This window comes from Zonotrichia leucophrys, chromosome 11 (assembly GCF_028769735.1).
Source record: "Zonotrichia leucophrys gambelii isolate GWCS_2022_RI chromosome 11, RI_Zleu_2.0, whole genome shotgun sequence".
Classification (NCBI taxonomy): domain Eukaryota; kingdom Metazoa; phylum Chordata; class Aves; order Passeriformes; family Passerellidae; genus Zonotrichia; species Zonotrichia leucophrys.
Window position 1 is genome coordinate 6,560,687 of NC_088181.1, and position 22,119 is coordinate 6,582,805.

The following is a 22,119-nucleotide window of genomic DNA, read 5'->3' on the forward strand; positions in this document are numbered from 1 at the left end:
TCCACAGCAGAGGAGTCACATTCATGAGCTGGCTGTGAAAATACACACACGGATTTCACAAGCACTCACAAACACACCTGCCCACACACAGAAATGATGATGGGCAGCATCCACCAACAGCTTGACACAAAACATGTTCTGGCACTCCAAAACAAAGACACTGCAAGTAGAGAGGGAAATCTCTGGTGGAAGCTGAGTTTTACCTTAATGTTGGTGTCCAAAGAGCCAGATGCCACAAAGCTTCCAAAAGGATGGAAATGAAGGCTGCAGATATTCGCTTTGTGACCTGGTAGGGTACGAAGAACTGGGAAAAGGAGAGGCAGAGCAGAGAGAAGGAATAGGGGGAAAATATTTAATAGTTCATTCCCACCAGACACCATGTGGAAGTGTAGCCATACTATCCCCACAAATATTTTATGGAAATATACATTATTTTGTGGAAATGCTTCTGTCTTTATCCCAGCAATGCAAAGAAACAGCAATACAAAGCCCATGATCAATGAACTTAATGACAGTCCTGTCCTTAGGTATGGAAACTACAGGCAGAACTCCAAATATCTCCATTCTGAAAATGAGGCAGCTGGCAGGCAGTGCATCTTTCCATTTGTTATATAGACAGCAAAATGGGCCAGAGGAGGAACAGTTTTGGCCAGGAAGTGAAGTAAAACAGTCTTGACTGCCTGCAGCATTCACCTTGCAGTTATTGGACAGACCCTTTCCCAGGACTCTGTACCCCTCTTAGGGTCCAATATTCATCCAGGAGTCCTTCAACTGCCCCTTGCCAGAATCCCCACAAAGACAGGAAATGGATGCTTAGGGAGCAGGAGACAAAGAAACCATCAGTGTTTCAGCAAGTCATCAAGTAACACCCCTGTAATTCTGGAAACCAGCAAGGACCAGTAGAACTGGTACACCCTATCTCAGCAAGCAGTGACAAATGCAGAGCTCAACTCTAAGAAAAACTGCTCAGATAATAACAAGGGCAATCCCTCTCCCTCATCCCTCATCTGGAACAAGCTGATGATTCCCCTGGCAGAAATTAGCTCATGAGCCAGAGCTGGGGTGGTCATTTGCACAGACACTGGCTCATAGGTCTTCTAACAAATGCAGCCAGATCAGCTACTCCCCACGGGCAGAGCCAAACTGTTCCATAACTGAGCTGATTCTAACTGTCTGAATGACATCAGTGCTTTCCATTATTGATGCTGCCTGTGGTTTGCCTCCTTAGCTCAGCCAGTGTAAGTCTATTTTCATTACACATCCCTTCTATGAACAAGTAGTAGTAACCCATAAGAAATATTCAGTCATTTTCTGGTATTCCTCCTGGAATGCACTCAAGTGATTTATGATACTTTTGCAAACTCATTCTAGGATTTGAGGAAAATGCAATAAATAAAGCATGACTCAACAGTGGCCTTTAAAGGATCAGAGCTTGATGAGTTCATAGCTTTTAGAGTTTATTAAAAATTAGGTCTTTGTCTATTTATACGGCCATGCAAGAGCAGGACAGCAGAAAAACTGCAAGAGGAAAAAAGTTAGAACATAAGAACAAGAAGACAACAAGCAGAGGATTCCTGCATTTGTGCAGAACCTAATAAACTTAAAATCTGGTTTGGGATCCTTTCATTAAGGTTGACAATTCTAAGTTGAGACTCTGAATACAAATTCTGTATGCCTAGCTATTTATATATGCATGGAAACTGATCTGGAATTTAGATTTTGACACACTCAGGTCAAAACCATAGAAACTAGTTCCTCAAATCAGTGTCCCCAAAACATGCCCAAATTTCTGCTCAAGCATGAATACAAATACACAGCTCTAGAGCTCCAATAGGACGTCAAAAAAGAGATGCAGATGAAGATGAAAGTAATGCCAGGCTCTTGTTCCTTCTTAAATCAGGAACCTTCTGGGTCAGTACAGGCATTAAACATAAGAAGTGTGCATGACCAGAAGCACAGACTCATGGGCACATACCTTTGGCAGCTTCCAGGTCCCAGACTCGAATGGACCCTGAGCGGGACCCTGCCACTATGAGCTTCTCATTTGGGTTCACTTGCAGGCTCTCAATGGGGGTTGTGTGGCCTGTCAAGCTCTGCAGAGAAAACCATCAGTGTCAGTGAGCAGCTGCTGGCACAGCCCTGCAGGAACCACAGGAACCACAGCATTGCTCATACTCGAGGGTAACTCTTTAGCCATGAGCTGGGGCCACCTGGCTGTGCCACATTCCTCTTTCCTCAGCAGCCACCAGAGTGGCAGAGCTCTCTAAAACCCATCACTGCACCCAGCACAGCACAGCTGTATTCCCACATTATCTTTGGAATCACTTGCTGGAGCACACTGACTAAGTTTTAAAGGATGCATCAACAGAGACACAGGTAGTTAAACATCAGGTGCAGGTGCTCAGACAAGGCTGACACATTCTTACATCACACAAATTATGCTGTGGTAGCACAATGCCACCGTGTTTGCTCTAAATGGGTCATGTAAGTGTCATGAACCAGTTACAAAATCAAAGCAAGAGCTAAAGCAGGGCTACTTTGAAAACTTCACACAAGCACCAAGCCATAGGATGCTGCCAGCAATGGATGTCAGTGATAGCATGGTGCTAACACTGAAGTACTGACTTGAGGCACAAGGCAGTAATTCACATGAAGTTCCTTTCATCCTTGAGCACCTGAAAGCTTACACATTACATCAGCATTTTGAAAAGGCCTATATTTTAGTAAAACACAAGAATATTTAAAACTAGCTCTAGAAAACAAATCCCACCATTGCAGACTTTCTGCTTGCCAACCTGCTTTAGTCCATCCTCAAATGTCTTTTTAAATAGCTGCACTAGCTCTGTGCCTCCCACACACATACAGAGGCTGGGATTGCCAGTTGGAAGCTGCCTGCTCTGATGGAGCTTTCTTAGGAATCCATGTGCAATTGAAATCCTTTACAAAATCCACAGTAGCAACTGCCATTACTGAGAACTAGAGCTCACACTTAAACCCAGCCCCAATGTCACTTGAAAAGTTCCTCTTCTCCCTCTTTCCCAACACAAACATCCATAATCACTATAATAGAAACACTAAAAAGGAACTTCAGAGGACAACCCCAAAAATCAAGACTCTTTTGATAGACAAGAATGGCACAAGCAGCTTCAGTCAGTCCCTGCCTCTCAGAAACAGCAGCTCTGAGTGTCTGTGGTTCCAGACAGCACAGGAGAGGTGCAGCTCTGCCACCACAGAAAGGTACAGAGTTAATACTTCAACCTTCTGTAGTAAGGCAATGGTTCAGTTTCAAACTGAATCATGCCACCACCAAGGGCCTGAAAAGACACTGCTTAACTACACTATGCAAAAAGCACAGCCCTGCTAAAGGTGATCATTCATACACTTAATGGACAGAAAAATAAAGTGGACAAATTCTCCTTTTAGCTTCTTTGACCTGACATTCCTGCTTTTTTTCTCACAAGGCTCACACTGATTAGAGCAATTTCTTTGATACCACAACATTATTGTGTTGTTAATTAAACAAATGACAAGAGATGCGCTAAAGCTGGTTTTACACAACACCTACTCAAAGTGATGCAGGATAGATATCTATTAAATATATATTTATGGTGCTCTTTAGTGATCACTGCTGGGGTAACCCTACCCTTGCTAACCACTGCAACCAGAGTTACTCCTCCCCAGCCTTCAGCAAACTATTGTGGCAACCTTCATGGTGACAGTTAGGGACAGTGGCACAGGTGGGAATGCATCTGCTGTGACTGCAAACCTGCAAACCCCAGGGTATAAAACTGGCCCCTGTAGCCTGCACTATAAAACCAGCTGTTCTTATACAAAACTCTTCCTTTAATTATTTGTAGCCTGGTAATACAATAAAGCACAGTATTTATTATCTGAGTAAGCACTGGTCCAGCTCAAGCATTCCCACAGTGTCTCTAGAGCAGAGGTCTCACCAGGCACCCAGCTCTGTCCCTATCTTTAGCCAGAATCTGGTTACACAGCTCTGTGTTGGCAAACTCTATTCAAAAGTCCCACAGGCTCCACCCCAACAATCTTTCTTCCCATTCTCTACCCTCCAAACCTCAGAATTAATATTCCCACCCCCCAAAAGCTGAGAACAGGCCTGTCCTTACCATGATGCAGTTGGGCTTGCTAACTGACCATATGTTGACCCGACAGTCGTCTCCTCCAGTGGCCAGCATCCGGCCTGACCCCTTTCCCAGGACCACTGAGGACACATTGCTGCTGTGGGCCATGATCTCTTCTGCACAAAACAAAGCAAACACTCATTAGAGATCAGTTATAAAAATTTTCATCCCTCCAAAAGGTCTAAAACAAAATTCTTTCTCCAGAAATACTTTCCAGTTTCCACTGGACAAGCTGCAGCAGCCCACTGCTCAGATAAGAAGTCACACCATTATCTTGCTTTGAGCAGTCCTTCTTGGCTCTTCCTGCTGCACTAAAACATTTGCTGGCCAAAGTTTCACAACTCCAGTGCTCACATGGCTCACAAAAAGCATCTTCTCTCACTTGCAGCAGCTCAGGAGCTTTTAAAGATTTGCTCAAGTGCAGCAAAGCACTTTACCTGCAGTAATGCACAGCAGCCAGAGGCATCTAGTGAAAGGTCCTCTAAGCCTGAGAGAGCAGCAGCAGACAGTCCAGCCTGAGAGGAACTGGCAGAGGAGCAGCAGCACAGTTTGTTACCTTACCCAGAAAAAAGCCAGACTCAGCAGTGGGAGAGGTGGAGCTCCCTTCCCTGAGCTTTGGCAGAGACTTTGCTCCATCCCCACCAGGGAACACAGGCAAAACTGAGCACTGCAGGGCATGCAGCTGTGACAAAGGAGGGTGAATATCCATCCAAATGGGCAGGAAATAACAAATCTGATTGATGCTAAATGACTGCTAAAAAACTGGGAGCTGAGGAGACACTCTGATACTGCAGCAAAGGGAAACCTCATCATAAAGAAACCAATTTGGGGCAAAAAAGAAGCAAGATCAGCATATTTGCTTACACATCTTACAGTGGAATTTTAAATTCACTCAGAATTTTGTCAGGGGCCTTTGGCAGATGCATTTACCAATATCTTCATCTAACTGTTCTCTTCTTTGAAACATCACAGGATTTGTATTCCTAATAGTTATGAAACTGTAAAAATGGCTCTGAGTCTGTAAAAAGGCCAGGCAGCATCAATTCAGCTTCCATTCAGTGTTTTGCTGGGAGGAGCAAGGTGATCACTCTACATGCAACACTAATCCAGAAAGGATTTCAGATGGCTGCAATAATAATTACAGGTACTTTGATCTCAAACTCTCAGGAGTGTTTTTCTGAAAGCAAAACTGCGCAACTTTCACTTGGGCTGGAGAAACACCTTTCAAATTACAAGGGTGACTGGACCATAAATTACATGTGAAGGGCAGATCTGAAAATACCCCTGCATTGTGTTGAAAGGCCAAACTTCCACATAAAACTGCTAAAACAAAGCCTGTATGGATACACAGACTATAAGGTAACCAAAAGTACAATCAGCATTACTAGACCAAGTCACTAGTTAAAATTGCAAGGACAGATGCTGAGCATTGCTGCTGAAATGAGTGTGTCAGCAGCTCCACTTCTTCCTGTCTTGATTTCCTTCTTAATAATATATTGGAAGTTTAAAAGTCATTGTGGAAGCATCCAACCCTCTGTTCCTAAAAGCCAGTTGATAAAATGATGTCTGCCTTGGGCACAGAGGTTCATTTGCTCTCCTACAAGTCCCTTAAACCCACAATTTTTTTGTTTAATAAAGTTCTTGTCACCAGCTATCAATCAGCAGCCCAGCAACACTCAACTCCTAATTAGCATTGCTGAAACATCCCTGAAATGTAAAAGCATCCCTCAGAATGCTTTTCCCTCTAAAAAGGATGCTAAGATGGGGCAGCAGACAGCAAAAATGAAGATCAAGAACCTCTTCACACCTATGGAAAATGGAGATGGACAGACTTCCAGCTTTTCCTGAAATTAGAGTTTCAGGGATGGGAAGATAACAGCAAACTGGCTTTCTGCTCAGAAACATAGAAAATTCCTAAGTCAGTAATCTCAGAAGACTTAATGTGTTACCAGCCAAGGACACTATTTCTGACAGCCACTTTCCAGAGCCCACTCACTGACTAAAGCAACTGATCACATCCTATTGCTTCTAAGCATTCCTCAATGAAATAACTCATCAGTGATCAGCTAGAAATTGACAGTCAGCAACTGTCGACTGCTCCTTCAGAGGAAGAATAATGGACATGAAGCCAGCAGATTTTTACTGTCTCTTGCAAAGCAATTTCAAGAGGGTGGGAGACACAGGGCCCTGCAAAGATCACCTCATTTCTCCTGCAGCAGAGAGCTCAGTGAACCTGCTGTACAAGGGAGCACCAATGAAGGACAGCTCCTCAGAGGCTAAGTTTGGGGGCTTCTCCCTGATGCTCCATCAAAACCTGGCTCTGAAGAGCAGTTTCTGTAGAATGACAGAATATTCTGAGTTGGAAGGGACCCACAAGGATCAAGTCCTACTCCTGCTTGTCCTTCACAGGACAATCCCCTTTGCCTGAGAGCATTGGCCAAACGCATCTTGGTGCTCTAAGTACCTCCCTGCAGAGCCTGCTCCTGTTCCTGTGAAGGTGAAGAAATTTTTCCCAAGATTCAACCTAAACATCCCCTGGCAGAGCTCCAGAGGCTCGCTCAGGTCCTTTCACTGGTCACAGTCAGCAGAGATCGGGGCTGTCCCTCCAGTGCACTCATGAAGAAGCTGCAGCTCATGATAAGCTCTGCCCTCACTCTCCTCCAGGCTGAACAAGCCAAGAGAGCTCAATCACTCCTCTGCATGGCTTCCCCTCTAGACCCTTCACCATATTCACAGCCCTTCTTTGGATGCTCTCCAAAAGCTTTATAATCCTTCTCAAACTGTGGTGCCTGCCCCCAGGACTCGAGGTGAGGCAGCACCAGCGCAGAGCAGAGTGGGACCATCACCTTCCTCAGCGCACCCCAGGGCACAGCCGGCCCTTTGGGCTACCAGGGCACACTGGTGACTCATCTTCAACTTGACGTCGACCAGGAACCCCACAGCCCTTTTTGTGAGGCTGCTGTCCAGCCTCTCATTCCCCAGTCTCTCCGTACATCCAGGGTTATCCCCTGGCAGGTGCCCCATCCCTCACTGCCTCGGTTGTTCTTGTTCTACAGCAGAGTCATGTGGGGTCAGACAGGCACTCAGCTCAGCACTGCAGAGCCTTTGAAAACAGCACTGACAAGGCCACGCTATTCACTGTGCCCTTGTTTTCCAACAGGACTCCCAGGAGTTAAAAATCCCAGTCAGCAATGCAGAGAGAGGGCCGGGGCACCATCTCCAGGGCAGGGATGAGGCGGCTCCCACCCCTCCCCGCTCCCGGCCGGGGCGGCTCCCCCGCCCGCCACTCACGCAGCTTCCATGCCGTCTTCGTGGTGACGGCCACGGCCATGGCTCAGCGCGGCGCCTCTGGGGCGGGCAGCGCCTTCCTCCTCCCGGCGAGGCTCCGCTCCGCTAGTGCGTCCTACGGCCGGGCCGTGCACCGGGGCTGCCGCGGCCGTCCTGCGGGCACTCAAACACGGTCACGGCGAGACTCTCCTGAGAGGCGGCGCGGCGGGGGACGAGGCCTCACCGCTGACGAACATCACGGGACGGGAGCGCCTCTCGGGGCTCGGGCGATCGCCTGGACGCTGGCGGCGGCGGGGCCCGGCAGTAGCGGACCGGGACCCCCTGGCCGCCCCCGCCCCGCAACCGGCCCTTCACAACAACCCCGCGCCGCGCCGGGCGGTTGCCCGGGCTCCGCGCGCCGCTCGGCCAATAGGAAGCGAGGGCGGGGTGGTTGCCATGGCGACGGCAGCGCGGCCGCCACTCGCGGAGCGGCTTCTTGGCGGAGCCCCGCGGGCGCGGCCAATGAGGAGGCGGCGCTCTGGATGGGGGCCGCCATTTTGCGGGGCCGCCCTGAGGGGCGGGGGCCGGGCTGCTCCCGCTCTGCGGCCGCTCCGGAGCTTCCGTAAAGGCGGCCGGGGCTTTCCCGCGCTTCGGAGCTCACGGCCCGCCGATGGTTGAGGCCGCCGTGCCCTGTTAGGCTGTTCACGGGTGTCTCGGTGGGAGCGGGACTCCTGCGAGGTTTCTGTGCCTCTCCCGCCCGGCTGAGGGGCGGTCGCGCCGCTTGTGCGTCTTTCTCGGAGTCTTTGAAACCAATTGCTCCATCAACAGAGAAAAATCCGATTAATTTGACGCTGCTCCTTGGTAATGACCTAAGAATGAAGGCTGAATTTCAAGGATTATATCCTTCAAGCTCAGGAGCGATGCATGCCGACAAGAGGGAAATCGGGCAAGAATGGCAGAAGACCGTCATGGATGGATAAGAAGCTGCTGAGCAGTAGAGAAAAAAAAATACGGCTGTAGAAAAGTAGAGGTTTTTTTCTCAGAAAGGAAAAAGAAACTTTCGAGAAGTGGATATGAGGACAAGTGGCCTTGGAGGACTACAGGAAAATCCCCTGGTCAGGGGGCTTGGGGCTAGATGATCTTTAAGAGCCATTCCAACCCTGTAATATTCTATTCCATGATTCTATAATATGCATTTGCTGATGGTTTGGCAGCTGCTGTGTCCCTAATGCCTGTAAAAGGATTTTAAAATGAATTTATTCTGGTGTCTTCTCTAGTATTGAATTAACATCGATGAGTTCATATCCACAGTGTTATATGGGGCAATGTTTTGTCATTACAGGGCTCTTAGATCAGGTGAAAGAAATGTTATATTTGTGAACTCACCAGTTCAAAACCTTTGCTTATGAAAAACTGACTTGTAAATTTGTTAAATCATTATGTTGGAAACGAATCAGTATTCCTAAATAATCCCACTCCTCCTGCCAGCAGTTATGGAGCAGATTTGGAAAAAGAAAAGCTCTGGAAGACTGTGCATGGTTTGTCTCCCCTTCTGAGGCAGACCTTAGGGCTAAGGTCTCATGGAGACTCAAGTCTCAAACATGATGGAGTTTCATGAGGAGACAACTGATGTAACTGCAGATGGGCCTTAGAAAAAAATAGGAAAAAGGAAAAGGTGCAGAATGGTGTAAATTTATTAAAATGTCTGCAAATCTGATAATACTGCAAAGTTTACAGTAGGCAACTCCAAAAAAGGAAAGAAGAAATCAGTAATGCCTGAGGTGCCCAGCCAGGTGAGGATTCCTGAGCAGCACCTCTTTAGGAGAATGGTTTTTTCTATTGTGCCAACTGCTTTTTCTTAGAACAAGAAGGGGGAAATCAGAGGGAAACTGCAGTGGGATGTGGATTAAAGCATTTCACAGAGTAGCTTCTGTTCCAGGTTGCCAGGAGGCTGAGCTGTAAACCTGCCCTGCTCAGGCAGTCATTCCCAGCCCCTGCAGAGGCTCCACTTCACGTCGTGGAGTTGGTTGCAGTGTGCTGGGTGACGGATTCATCCTCCTCTCCCGTCTGCTGACTCTTCTTCTCCGAGGAATTCTGGGAGCTCCTCTCCTCCGCTTCCAAAATCTGTGAGGGAACAAGCAACCAGAAGTCAGGGAAAGAGAAAGCGAGGAGCAAAAGCACAACTTAATTCACAGAGCTGAGATGAAGGGAACAACAATCTGGAGCTGATTTATTTTTGGGAGGGGGCAAAAAGTTTGAGATGAGGTCTCGTGAGAAGAAGAAAACAAGGGGAATCAAAATGTGGAGCACAAAGAGGCAGCAAATCCAAATGTTTTGCCTCACTAGAGTCAAGAAGCCCTGGAGAACCAAATAATCTGTGATTGGGCTAAGGACTAAATTTGACCCTGTGGCTATTTTGTTCTTTGATGGTAATTACAAATAAAAATACATATATCTGTATGTATACTGGCATTTATGGCTCTTTTATTATATATATTTTATTTATTTATTTATGGCTCTTTTAAAATACTCCCCCCATAATCCCTATTATCAACTAAACATTCTTCATTGTTTTCTTTATTAACTAAACAAAACACAATAATCTTTCTCAGTGGTGCAAGTTTTTCCAGAAAGTCAGAAGGTGACCATAGCACAACCATGTTATATTTCCCTGGCAAGGCAATTGAAGCTGTGCTGACTTACACCATACTGTGATTTATCCCAATATATTTTAATTATATTAAAAGCTCTTCAGAGATAATTCCTGAGAGAGAAAAAGCTGACTCTGGATTCTTTGAGTGCCTGTGCTGAATGCTGACATGAATGAAGTTTACCTACCGAGGCTATACGCTGGTCTCTCTGTGCAGTGCTGTATATTGAAACTGCCAGTTTTATATTGGCTTCTTCATTCTCCCGGACCGCCAAAATATTTAACATCTTCCAAGAAATCAGAAGAAAGACCCTCAGCTTTCCCACAAAATGAATGTACCTCTACAAGCCTGACCTGCTAACAGAGCAAATGCTGCATACAAGAATTGTAGAATGAGATTAAATATAGATCTGTGCAAACATGTCCACATCCTGCTAGATCAAGCTCATAGTCTTAATTTTAGACTGCTACTGTGTATAAAATTCTTGAATGTAATTACTGATATTAACTGATAAAGCTTTTCTGGAATCACAGTTTTGGCACTACTTTAGAAATGGCACTGATAGCTTTGGCTTACTCTTTGTCTTATATAGGATTATGCAGTACAAGCAGTGGGAATATTTTGTCTGTTGATACAACAAGACTGAGAAATTTGACACATAGTTCATGAGGTCACAGTGAACTAGCTTCAAATTTCTGAGGAAAAAATGTGATTTTTGCAAAGTTGTTCTTAATTATACTAATATTCTGGGCTAATGTAGTTGAGCATTCCCTCTGCAGCTCCTTCAGGGATTTCTCCTCCTCAAAAAGCATTACAAGAAATCCAATAGCTGTGGCTCCATCTGCTAGAATGATTATATTTATCATGAAGTAATTACAAAGAACACGGATCTGTTACTCAGTGTGATCAGCAGTACAAACAAAGTGGTTTATGAAGTATTTCCCTACAGCTGCTCATGCAACAAGTCACTTCAGTATTTGGGATAGGGTTTCCTGCAGTGCCTAGCACCTAGATCTAGCATTACAAACAATATCCTTCCTTTTTGGCCTCATTCCTGGGCAAATGGCAGGTAGGCTTCCAGATGCCCCAATTCATATATTGTCATTTGTTCTCTGAAATGTTTCCTCACAGGGAAGGAAGACTGAGAGCAGGAGCAGGAGAGTGTGTAACCCTCCATAAATACATTACAGCTACATCTTCACTGAACAATGCCTGAGTAGCAAGCATAATAATTCAGCATGGCCACCAGCTTTGTCTTTTCTCACAGTTTGTGCTGAGGAGGCTTTCAGTCAGCTGAAACTGTTTCTGCACCTGATCAGCTCTGACCCTGGACACCTCCCTGTTACCTCTGCTTCAGAGTCCCGCACCAGCTGCTTCAGATCCTTCTGTTCTGCCCTCAGCTCCCACAGCAGGTTGTAGAGATAGCGCATGTTCTTGTGCTTCTCTGAGGACCAGGGCTGGAAGAGATCAGTCAGTGAGGAACAGCAGCACTGCCTGGCTGCACAGATCATCTGCTCTGCACGATCCTGCTACAGCCAGTAAAGCAGCACTCATTGCCATCATTGAAACATCAAAGCCATGGTCAGCATGGGTTTATCAGACTTCATTTTGATTTACAATCCATCAGTAATGTGAACCAGATGGCACACTTTGCTGATGCTGCTGCTTTACAGTTGAAATGAGATGAATAGGAATGTATAGAAATAGAGATGAAAAAAAATGGGATTCCAGCAATGCTATTCTGTGTATTCTGAAACAGAAATTTTAAAAACCCTATAAGATCAAAAAAAACTACCTACTAACATTAAAAAAAAAACTACTTTGTATTCTCTGTTTGGTTTTCCTAAGTGTAATTGTACAGCATCACTGCAGAATTTACTGGCAGGCTTCTGCCTCTGGTTACAGACTTGCACTGATGCTTTAGTGGGGTAACCCCTCACCCCTGATGAGATCATGGCAGCACTCCCCTTCTTTTGGAATATCTTTTATTTAAGGCTAGCTTGCTGCCATGTATTAAGCCTCTGCATCTGCAGAGTAAACGCTGGGCTATCTAAGGAATGATAGGACCCAAGAACTCCACAGCAGAAATAGAACCAGAAGAAAGAGTGTCTGCCTTAGCTGCTCTGTTCTTGCTTATTTTGAAGAGGGAACAACAGAGGACATTTCAGCTTCCCTGCTATGAATCTCCAGAACTGAGTCCAACAGCTGCTGAACCCACATTTTGCAGGATCCCAGGGGATGTAGAGTCTCCCTGATGACCAAACCTGAGAAGATGACCTCAGGCATGGCCAGAGCAGCCCTGCCATGTCACATGTCCTGCACTCCCAGCATGGCAGTGCCTCTCCTGGGCTGTGGCTGTTGTCAGCCTGGAGCTGTGTAGGTGGAGTAGAGGGGCAGCATGGAATCTGTCGTGTTTGTAGTTCTTTCACTGACATTTCACCTTTGTGTCTTGTCATCTTCATACCTGGTATTTGACAGTGTTTTCTCTGCTCAGGAAGACTTCACCTTCTCTCTTCTCCCTCCCTATTACTCTAGCGAAAACCACCTTTGAGGGAATGATGTCATAGATCTCCAGGTGATAGGTCAGCTGGATGACATCGTCTATGACCTTAAAGACACGTTCCTCTACATCTTCATCAGCAGGCTTTTTTGGATTTCTGTGGAAATACTCCCTGATTTGCTAATGGAGAATGAAAAAAAGATACAGAAGCAACTTAGACAACACAAAACTGGGAAATTTACAGGTTTGGGTAAAAATTGTGCTTTTCTGCCTGGACTTGCATCTTTTGGCCAATGGTCCTACTGTTCTTGCCTATGTCTTAAAAAAACCCAACCACAAAGCTGCTTAAAGCAATACAGAAGTTTCCTATTTGTGGAGCAGAGTATGCTTTCCAAACTCCAAGTCAGCTTGGGATGCATCCCTGCCTGAGGGACCTGCAGGAAGCAAGGTATTTTGGAGGAAAGCAAAGTTTCCCACATTTCCCAACACAGGGGAGGAAAAGGTAGCATGTTTGGTGCTAGTCCAAAGACAGACCACTGCATGGCTCTGTCCTGGCAGGTGAAGTGTCTGAGCCATACATACTGCCAGATGTCAGACTTTCTCCTTCTGTTCTGCAAACCTGACCTGAGAAGAGGAAGATTACCTGCCTGTAACAAATCAGAGTGATGAGACAATTCATCAGGAGCCTAAAATGATATTAGTTTGGGCTCAGCACACAAAATAATTTTCCTAGTTTTGAATCTTGTGAAAATTTTGTTCTCAAATCATAGTCACTTTTTTTTTCTTTCCTCTGACACACAATTTCCAAGGCTTAGTTTCCTAGTTTAATTCTAGCTGTTCAATGCAATTCCTGACAACTGGTCACAGTAGCTCTCTGTCAGGCAAGCAACTGTGAGACACAGCAGCTGAACAACGCTTGGATGTCTCATCTGGAGACATCAGCCTCAGCCATGCCCACTGAAAATGAACTGGAGCCCCAGGCAGTGTGTTTTGCATAGTTTAAATATCACAGTGACACATATTTTCTGTTCCTGCCTTGGCCATACCACTATGGGGCGGGCGTTAGCCTCAGCTGTGCCAGCCATTTCCATCCCCTGCTCTCTTTCACCAAACTTTATGTGCCGCTTGTGCAGGAGGTCCTCCCGCTCCTCGAAGTACTCTGTCATCTCTGTAGCAGTCTCAGAACGTTTCCAGAGGCCATCAACTCGTGCTTTGTGGTAAAACTCCACTGTGTGCCCAGTCTCAGGTTCCAGTGATGTGTAGGTGTGAGCTAAGGACAAATCAGACACAATTTCAGAGTTAGCAGCTGTAATACACTGAACACAAGCATGGCCAGGGGAGGTCTCATTTTCTTCAGCTTTAGCAACAGATCTGATGCAGGAGTTATCCCCAGCTGCGCAACACTGAGAGAACAAACATAATCCTAAAGAGAAAGTTTCAGCTGCCATCAATTCTGCTGATAAAAGCAGAAATTTATCACCCTGATACACATGACAACTATGTATTTTTCTAACACGTAGAAAACTACACAGCTGTGGGAGCACTGCCCAGGACTGCAAGCCACCAATCCAATTCTCTACTCTTCACTGAAGATAATTTTATTTATCTAGGCAATTTATCCCACAAGTATCCTGTCCCCCCTGCCTTTCACCTTTGGGCTTTTGCCACTACTAGAAGGGAGTCATGTGAAATCTCATCAGCTGCAGTGGCTGCCCAGATGAGCTGGAATACCTTTAAGAAGGAGGGGGTGTCCAGGATTAAAATGGTCTGTGATCAGCTGTGTTTGATGATTCACTTCTCTCATATACAGCAGGTCTTTTCGGTGTTCAAACCATTCCTTCACCTCCAGTTCTTCAGTACCTGGCAGGAGAAAAGTCATTTTGCAACCTTATGTCACCCTGTTGGAGGTGGCAAAATTCTGATGGGCTCTGAGTGTCTGTGCCAGCACCCTGTGCTCCTGATACAGCCTCAGTGGACACAGTATGGCCACTGGAACTGCCCTGTGCACAGGGGAATTTTGTACCTGAATCCTGATCTACATTTGAGTAGATGAATTATACCCTAAGAGGGTCTATTCCTCTCCATCAACCAGAACTGGAGTGATGAGCTCAGGGATAGAACATGGCACAGCAAAGGGTTATGGATAGACAAGAGAAATTCCATCCCAAATATTTATTGATGGTGTCAGGAGACTGGAGCATCACACTATCCTAGAAGGCTGAGGGCAGGACACTGTCCAGTTTGGAATCTGCATGGTTTCTTGAACCAGCTATTAAAAAAAATGTTTTCAACTACAGAGATATCCTCAGGCTGTAGCTGCCCCTTTCTATGGCCCCTTTTGACACCAATGAGGAAATGAAGATAGTGACACTATTGGATCAAATCCAACCAGCCTTCCATTTCTCTGAAGACTGAAAATCCAAGCAGCTGACCTGTGACACTGAACAGTTTCACTGGTGTATAAAACAGATTCAAACTCTTGTGAAAACCCCTAGCAATGCTGCAAAGTTCAGAGGCTCCACAGACTAAGCATGATGAAGAGTTTGAGGATAAAGTAAATAATTCCCCCACAAAGCTGAAAGGAAAATGAGATAGCTCAAGAGAGACTCTGGCAGAAAGGGGACACCTCCCCCTTTCCATGAGCACGGCCCAGGCTGTGTGCTCAGTGTGTGGAGTGTGCTCACTCATCCCTCTTACGGTCAGAGTCTGCGTAGACAGTGAGGCGTTCCACCATCCCGTCTGTATTTGCATACGCCGCCCATTTCTCCTGCTTTGCTTTGTCGTACAGGATCACCTTCTTCCCCCGGGGAAAGGGATTCTCATATTCTGCAGTGGGCAAGAGATATGTCAGACAAATTGACTCCTCTGTACTCAGCCCCGCAAAAAATAATTTAAGAGGGGAAAAAAACATGGTATAAGGGACATTATCCATTTATTTATTGTGTTCTGCTGGCAATAAAGCTGTTCAGATTCTGCCTGTTGTCCTTTAATGTTATAATGGTATAATAACTCTTTTCTCTCCCCAGACAGGTATTTGATAATGCAGGATTAGTTCCTTGTGCATAGCAGTAAGAGAAAGACCATTCCAGGCAAAATTCCCAGATGGCAGGAAAACACAGTGTGGGGTGTGTGTCTGTGGGGGATGAGACAGGGCAGCACTGAGGGCAGCCACTGAACCAACAGGTGTTGTGGCCTTCATCTATTGTGCTTTGACCACCTGAAGGCAGAACCCTGTGACATAGACAAATGTCCCAAACCCACTGAAAGGTCAGCTGGGGGCAAGCAAAAGGCAAAGGAAAAATACCTACCTTGGGAAGATACCTTAATTCGCTCTACCCATGATAGTGGCATCTCAAAGCTACTGCTTATTTTCTTCTTTTCTTGCTGAAATAGAAGCAGAGATTTGTGCTTTTGGCAGCATCTCTTACTGTGCCAGGAGGCATTTTGGTCCTGGTAAACTGCAGTGATGAGAGCTCAGCTCATGAGAGGCTGTGTTCTGGTGAGTACCATGGCACAGCTACAACAGCACATCCCTACTCGAGCCTGATGAAATTATCTTCTCCTGGCTACTGCTCATGCTGGCAGGGAATGAATGTGGCAATACCAGATTATTTTATGTAGACCCTGGAGGACTCTTTGCTCCCCAGTTATGGGGACAGGCTGAGAAGAGTAGATAGCAGGAGGGAATTATTATTTGCATTCCTCTGTCCTGCTGTGCAGGTGCAAGGTCTGTTTTATCATGCTGTCTTCTCCCAACATGACAACATTTTGTGCTTCTAGTACATGGCATTTTTTGTATTTTAGAGGACACACATTATTTCTGCTTTTGCTTGGCAGGTTCACCTTGCAGTCAAGAGGGGAAGGTGACCTGCATAGAAAGAATGTCCACAAAAATCTCATTCTGGATTTTATTTTTTAAAATTATTTCACCCAAAAGGCCAATGCACTGGAGGCTTGCAGAGATCCCTAGCCACTTATGACGCCTAAAGTACCACTTGGAGTCCTGCTTCAGAAATCACCAGAACTCTGCTAGATTGAGAAGGAATCTAAACCTGGCCAGAGTAGAAGGGATGTGCCCTGGAGAGGGCAGCAGGCAGGCAGATATTCACTATGGACACACTGGTTCCATACAGGGTCCCCAGTGCTCAAGAGCATTGCTTGGGTCACTCACCATGTCATCTGTGCTGTCCTTGGGTGACTCTGTGGGCAACTGAGAGTCCTCGTTGCTCTCTGGAAACATAATTTCCCAGCAGAAATGATTACTCAAGTCAAAGCTGAGATCCTAGGGCATATAGAAAAAACTCTTTTAACTACAGGACATTGTCAAGGGCCTGACACTAAATTTGACAACTGCATCAATATGTCTGTGGTGCTCTGGACCTGCCTGGGTGCCAGAGACTTTAGGAACTCTAGGGAGTTGAGCTCCTCAAATCCTTGGCTGGCTGGTGAGACCCCAAAGATTGTTCCTGTGCCTTGAGGTTGCAGAACCCCTTCCTCATGGTACCTCTTCCTCAGATGAGAGAAAATGGCTGGAAATGCTTCTGCCTCCTTCCTCTGGGCAAGTATGGCCTCAAGGGCAAGCTGATCTAACTCAGACCCTCACCTCCCAGACCCTGTGTCTGCTGGGGGGTAGCTGAGGTGTGGTAAGAGCTGAATCAAGATTTTACCTTCCTTCAGCTATGCTGACTGCCTCAAAAGCTGTTGTTTGAGAAAAGGAGTGCCTAGGCAGCCTTAAAAGCTGAAACTTTTGCACTGTAGGGATTTAATAGATGTGATGTGTATTTGCTAGCTCAGAGTCTGGGATGCCCTGGAGTAGTTCCATAGTCTGTGTAATCAGAGCAACATGACCAAAACCATCACAAGGAATGGTTAAGTGGAAACTGGAGCACTCCTGGTCTTGGGCTTCCCCAGGACTCAGGAGAGCCCAGCTGTCCCTCAGTGCCCAGGCAGGGTGCCAAGGGCTCCCTACCTTGCAGCCGTTGCGGCAGTCCTGCATGTTCACCCAGTAGTTCTTGTCGTTCCAGATGCTCTCAATGCCAAGGAAGCACTCATCCTTGGTGCTGTGGCTGTTCCCTGTGAAGGGGTTGATGAAGAAGGTCTCGGGCACCTTCCTCTTCCCAGACAGAACCAGAACCCAGGCGTGCACCCGTAGGCCATGCAAAGAGTCTCGCTTGGGCTTTTCCACCTCCTGCAGCACAGAGGATAGAGCAATAATTATTGCCAGTTCACTGACACTTCATTCCAACCCAAGGGCCATCTTGTCCTTTCCTCTGTCCACTTCTAAAGAACTTCAGGCTCTTAATGCTCTTTAAGAGTGAGGTACACAGTCAGCACATGTTCCTGTGCCAGCACACACTGTGCTCCTGCAGGCCAAGAGCTCGTGGCCATGATCAAGGTTGTGTCATACTTCAGGAGGGTGTGAGCTCTTCTCTTTGGCCAGACATCACCTCTGTCTCAGCTACTTTTCCTGAAGCTCACAGGAAGGTGGACCTTGCTAACTCACCTCAACCACCTCCTCTTCTTTTTCCTCCTCTTGTGTGGGTTTAGCTTCTTCCTCCTCCTTGGCCTTCTGCTGAAGCTCAAACTGGCTCTTTGGCTCTGAAGGGTACTTAATTTTATACTTGTTGGGATCCTCCTCTACTGGTTCCTGCAAAAGCAGGGTATTACTGTGAAACCCAGCAGAGATCAAGAGAAGGAAGTAAATGTATGGCTTACAGGTAACCCCCAGTTCCCAACATTTGGCAGTTTGCAATATTGCACCTGGTGAGCAGAAATTCAGTGAAGCCAAAAAGGCCTTGTAAGGAGCTGCAGAAAATCACTCAAAAGATTCCTTTGGTGGGCACAGACTCAAACCCAGTGTGGACCTGAAGCTGTTCCCCTTAGCTCAGCTCTGGAGCTCACTGGACATGAACAGGCTGAGCATGTGTGCTGGACTCCTCCCTGCCCACTGCCTGCAGATCTCACCTCTGGGGGCTTCTTGAGCCGTGGGCACACCTCCTGGGTCTGGTCCATGGAGCACATCTCGAGGGTGGCATATCCATGCACACAGTAGGCATCATAGCCAGCCCCCACCAGCAGGGAGCACAGCAGCACGCTGAAGTCAAAGCAGTTCCCTCGCTGGTACTTCACAATGGTGGTTGGGGAATAGAGTGAGCTGGGCTTCAAAGAGAGAGATCACGTTCACAGTGCTTGTCTTGTGGAGCTGAAACATGCACCAGGCAGAGAGAGGCATTGCCCCCATCCCTGGGCCCTGCACCCGATGGGAATCTGTTATGTAACATTTCTTTAAAAGCCACTGACTCTAAAACTCCCCTCCAAAATGATCTGGGGAAACTCTGACGTCAAATCTGGTGACAAATTTAACCACAGGAAGGGAAGGAAATGACAAACTCATCAAACTGCTGAAAACCTAATGCCAATCCTGGAATGGGATTTCCCTCTCTCTCCTGCTGTTCTGTCTACAGGTCTTCCAAGGAAAACATCCATAAGCTAAATTATAGTTCACAGGAGGAAACATATTTCTTTTCTGGCCCTCACTGGTGAGCAATAAAAAGTATCACTGCACACATACTGCATACAGAGAGGTTCTAATCCCACTCAGTTCTCAGACATCACCTAAGGTGATCAAGGCAGTCTCCACCTGCTAAATGGAGATACCTTCTGTGTATCTGGCACATCACAAAGTGCCAGAGCTCCTCTTGAGACCCTGGGGCTCTTGGGACAGCCTGTGCCTGGTATAGATTGTTTAGGTCACTCTGCAGTCCTTGATAGCAAGGAGTGTGTTCTTTTAGCTGATTCTCATCAAGAACCTGCCCCAGCTCTGGCATCATCCCTTTTTGCTAACCTAGAAATCTCCCTTCATCCCAAAATATACCCAGATATGGGAATATAAATGTCAAAAAGCGCCTAATAACAGGTCACTGAGGTCAAGTATCATCCCCTAGGGTTTATGTTCTCCTCTGTTCCAAGGTGTCTTGGGTTTTCAGAGGGGAGGCTTGTCAGCCATTGCCTCCCACAGTGCTCCAGCTGCTCACCTGGGCTGGCTGAAGGCAGGCTCTGGTCTTGAAGAAATGGTGCTTAATTACTGAAAAGGTACCACACTGCACATGCACAGTGGATCCAACAGAATGCACAGGGTCTAGGAAAATCAGGGGGCTGCCTAAATAGTGAGGGGAATGGTGGAAGTGTCAGAGACCTTTGTGATCCCAGCCACTGGGACCTGCCCACTGTGCCCTGCTGAAAGGCCCTTCTGTCACCTCTGCTGTGTCTCTGCTGGGGCTGCAGCCCCTTTCTTACCGGTGTGATTGGGCACTTGAGGGGCTCCATGATGAGGTAGTTACTGACAAAGCTGGCACAGCCTGACCAGTAGTACATGTCTGGGTAAGGCAGCAGGGTTGGCCTCACTGTTGTGCTCACAAACTTCTGTAGGGCAAAAAGAGGAGTTTGGTTAGCCAAGAGGCCCTTGGCAGAGTGTCCTCTCCAAAGCCATCCTCAAACCACCCCTGGATGTTGCAGATCAAATTCAGGATATTTCTACAGCATATCAACAGCTGCAATATACCTTCTCTCCAGTTCCAGGATGGAAATTTCATGGGGCTGGGAGGCTGTCTGCTTGCCTCTGGCTGAAACTTCAACCTCATCTCAGACACATTCCAGATGTGATCCAGTTCTTCTCTTCATTTTCAAGTCAAACAGCTACTGCCTTTTCTGGCTTTTACATCCTCCAGCAATTTTTTTTTTTTTTTGCCTTGCATGTTAATGGTACAACAAATTTTGGGGAAAGCTGGTACAAAGTAGCAATTCCAGATGCCCAGAGGGCAGGGGGCAAAAATTAGGTCCAGAACTAGACAACAGTTGGGCAGCATGGGCCCAGAGAAAACAAAACCAGACCAAAAACTTCCACATTTACTCCTTCCCTGTAACTTTGGGGAAGTTCAGAGTAAGTCCTAACTCTGGATCCCTATCTGTGGTTGAGCCTGAGCCTTATCTAGTTCATGTGTTTCTTTTCCTTCCCTTTATATTTCTGTGGTCTCTCCTGTTTCCTAAGCATCACTCTGCAGCCCACATGGCAACACCAACATTTATATGGCTCATGGATTTGGACAGCCATGGTGCTCCTGGGGCTCTGTGTGCCCACTCAGGTGCTGTGGGTTCATCCAGCAGGTTCCCACTCCCTTTAGCCAGGAGGAGCTGCTGCTCTTCCACAGCATTTGGCACAGTGAATCCAAGTGTTCCCTGTGCTGTGCTCAGCCCCATGCACCCCATACCTGCACTCCACACTCGTTGAGCGGGTGGATGAAGAGCGGCTTGCGGTCAGGGCACAGGTGAGAGTACTGCTGCAAGAAATGGTCAGCCAGCTGCAGCAGCTTCTTCTCCTGCCGGGAATTGGTCTTGTACGAAGATGGTAAGTTGGATGTGTCAATGGAGCTCCAGTCAAATTCACTTATATAGAAGGGGGAAGCAGAGAGACAGAAGTAACAAATAAGCCAGGAGCAATACAGGCAGGATGACCTGATATCAAAACATGGCAGGGCTTCCCTGTTTCACAGGTACAAAATGGGCGCCAGATCCAAGGATATGATTTTGACATAGCCAAACATCTCTGGAGCAATGGCAAACTGACGTATACCCAGAGTCTTGGGGGATCTTTATACAGTGGTGAATGGATGTAAAAACAAATGAGTTACCTTGTCTTACTTGCACACCCACACTCTTGGACAAACTCATCAGGCACAAAAAACTTTCTCACTCCCATCACCATGCAAAGGGACACGTGCCATCCACACGTGTGCAATTACCCTGTGGGGCCCAAAGCGACCATCTCTGCTCATCCCAGCCATGGGCAGAGACTTACGTTTCATTGCTTCTGACAGAGGCTTGCTCTGCATCTAGCTCCAACTCATCGAGGAAATCACTGATACGCAAAGAGATCACATCTTCTGGTGGTTGCTCCACTTCCTCCTTCTCCTCCAGGGCCTCCATTCTGCCGGGCACTACAGGAATGCACACACCAGGGCGAACTCAGGGCTGGGACCCAGATACACAGCAACAGAGAAACACTCCCACTGTGGCCGCAGTGCTTTGGTACAGGAGCATGGCCGAGGCAGCCAGAAAGGGAGAGCACTGCGTTTGGGCTGGGACAAACTGTCCAATGTTCGTGGACACCCTAAGCGTGCAGAGCACGCAGAGCCTGGCTCGGCTGGACAGAGCACGTTCCCACATTCAGACCCGTGCCCCGTGTCCTCCCTCCTGCCCGGGGTGCTGCTGGCGGGGCAGCAGCTCCATCAACCCGCTGGGCACCGGCCGTGCCCGAGCCCGCGGCCCGCAGGGGCCTTGGAGGGAGCGGCCGCTCCGCGGAGCCGGCAGCCCCCAAGGGCAGCGCCTGCCGCTTATCGCCGCCGGCGCGGGCGGTGTTTGTGTGCCGTCCCTGCGGTCAGGCTGACCCCGAGCGGGGCACACAGGGAGGCACAGACCTTGCCCAGGGGCCCGCACCGCCCCCGGCCGTCCCCTCACCGCGGCTCCAAGGGCAGAGCGGCCGCTCCGGCCCCGCGCGGCT

The 22,119-nt window shown here is 47.3% G+C and overlaps 2 protein-coding genes and 1 long non-coding RNA gene across 5 annotated transcripts in view; 1 reads left to right on the forward strand and 2 right to left on the reverse strand.

Annotated features, from left to right (window-relative positions):
- Window positions 1–7,822, reverse strand: part of KATNB1 (katanin regulatory subunit B1) — a 19,064-nt gene extending 11,242 nt beyond the window's left edge. For all 3 annotated transcript variants that reach the window (XR_010441745.1, XM_064723557.1, XM_064723556.1), the window contains exons 1-4: window positions 7,437–7,822; window positions 4,131–4,261; window positions 1,976–2,093; window positions 204–304 (exon numbers count right to left, since the gene is read on the reverse strand). Coding sequence is in view for 2 of the 3 variants with exons in the window: in XM_064723557.1 (XP_064579627.1) it covers window positions 204–304; window positions 1,976–2,093; window positions 4,131–4,261; window positions 7,437–7,476 (390 nt within the window). In the remaining variant the exon portion in view is untranslated. The remainder of the gene's footprint in view (window positions 1–203; window positions 305–1,975; window positions 2,094–4,130; window positions 4,262–7,436) is intronic.
- A 173-nt stretch (window positions 7,823–7,995) lies between these two features.
- On the forward strand, window positions 7,996–9,876 carry LOC135452922 (uncharacterized). Its single transcript, XR_010441732.1, has 2 exons — window positions 7,996–9,205; window positions 9,352–9,876. It is a non-coding gene; the product is annotated as an uncharacterized LOC135452922 (long non-coding RNA).
- DRC7 (dynein regulatory complex subunit 7) lies at window positions 9,087–22,109 on the reverse strand. The gene is made up of 16 exons (XM_064723447.1): window positions 22,077–22,109; window positions 21,418–21,556; window positions 20,831–21,005; window positions 19,860–19,985; window positions 18,528–18,722; window positions 18,067–18,210; window positions 17,533–17,751; window positions 16,735–16,845; window positions 15,872–15,947; window positions 15,261–15,389; window positions 14,295–14,423; window positions 13,610–13,833; window positions 12,528–12,743; window positions 11,410–11,520; window positions 10,251–10,349; window positions 9,087–9,536 (listed from the first exon to the last, which is right to left on the reverse strand). The coding sequence occupies exons 2-16, from the start codon at window positions 21,543–21,545 to the stop codon at window positions 9,423–9,425; spliced, it is 2,196 nt and encodes a 731-aa protein (XP_064579517.1). The 5' UTR covers window positions 21,546–21,556; window positions 22,077–22,109; the 3' UTR covers window positions 9,087–9,422.
- Between the last annotated feature and the right edge of the window lie 10 nt (window positions 22,110–22,119).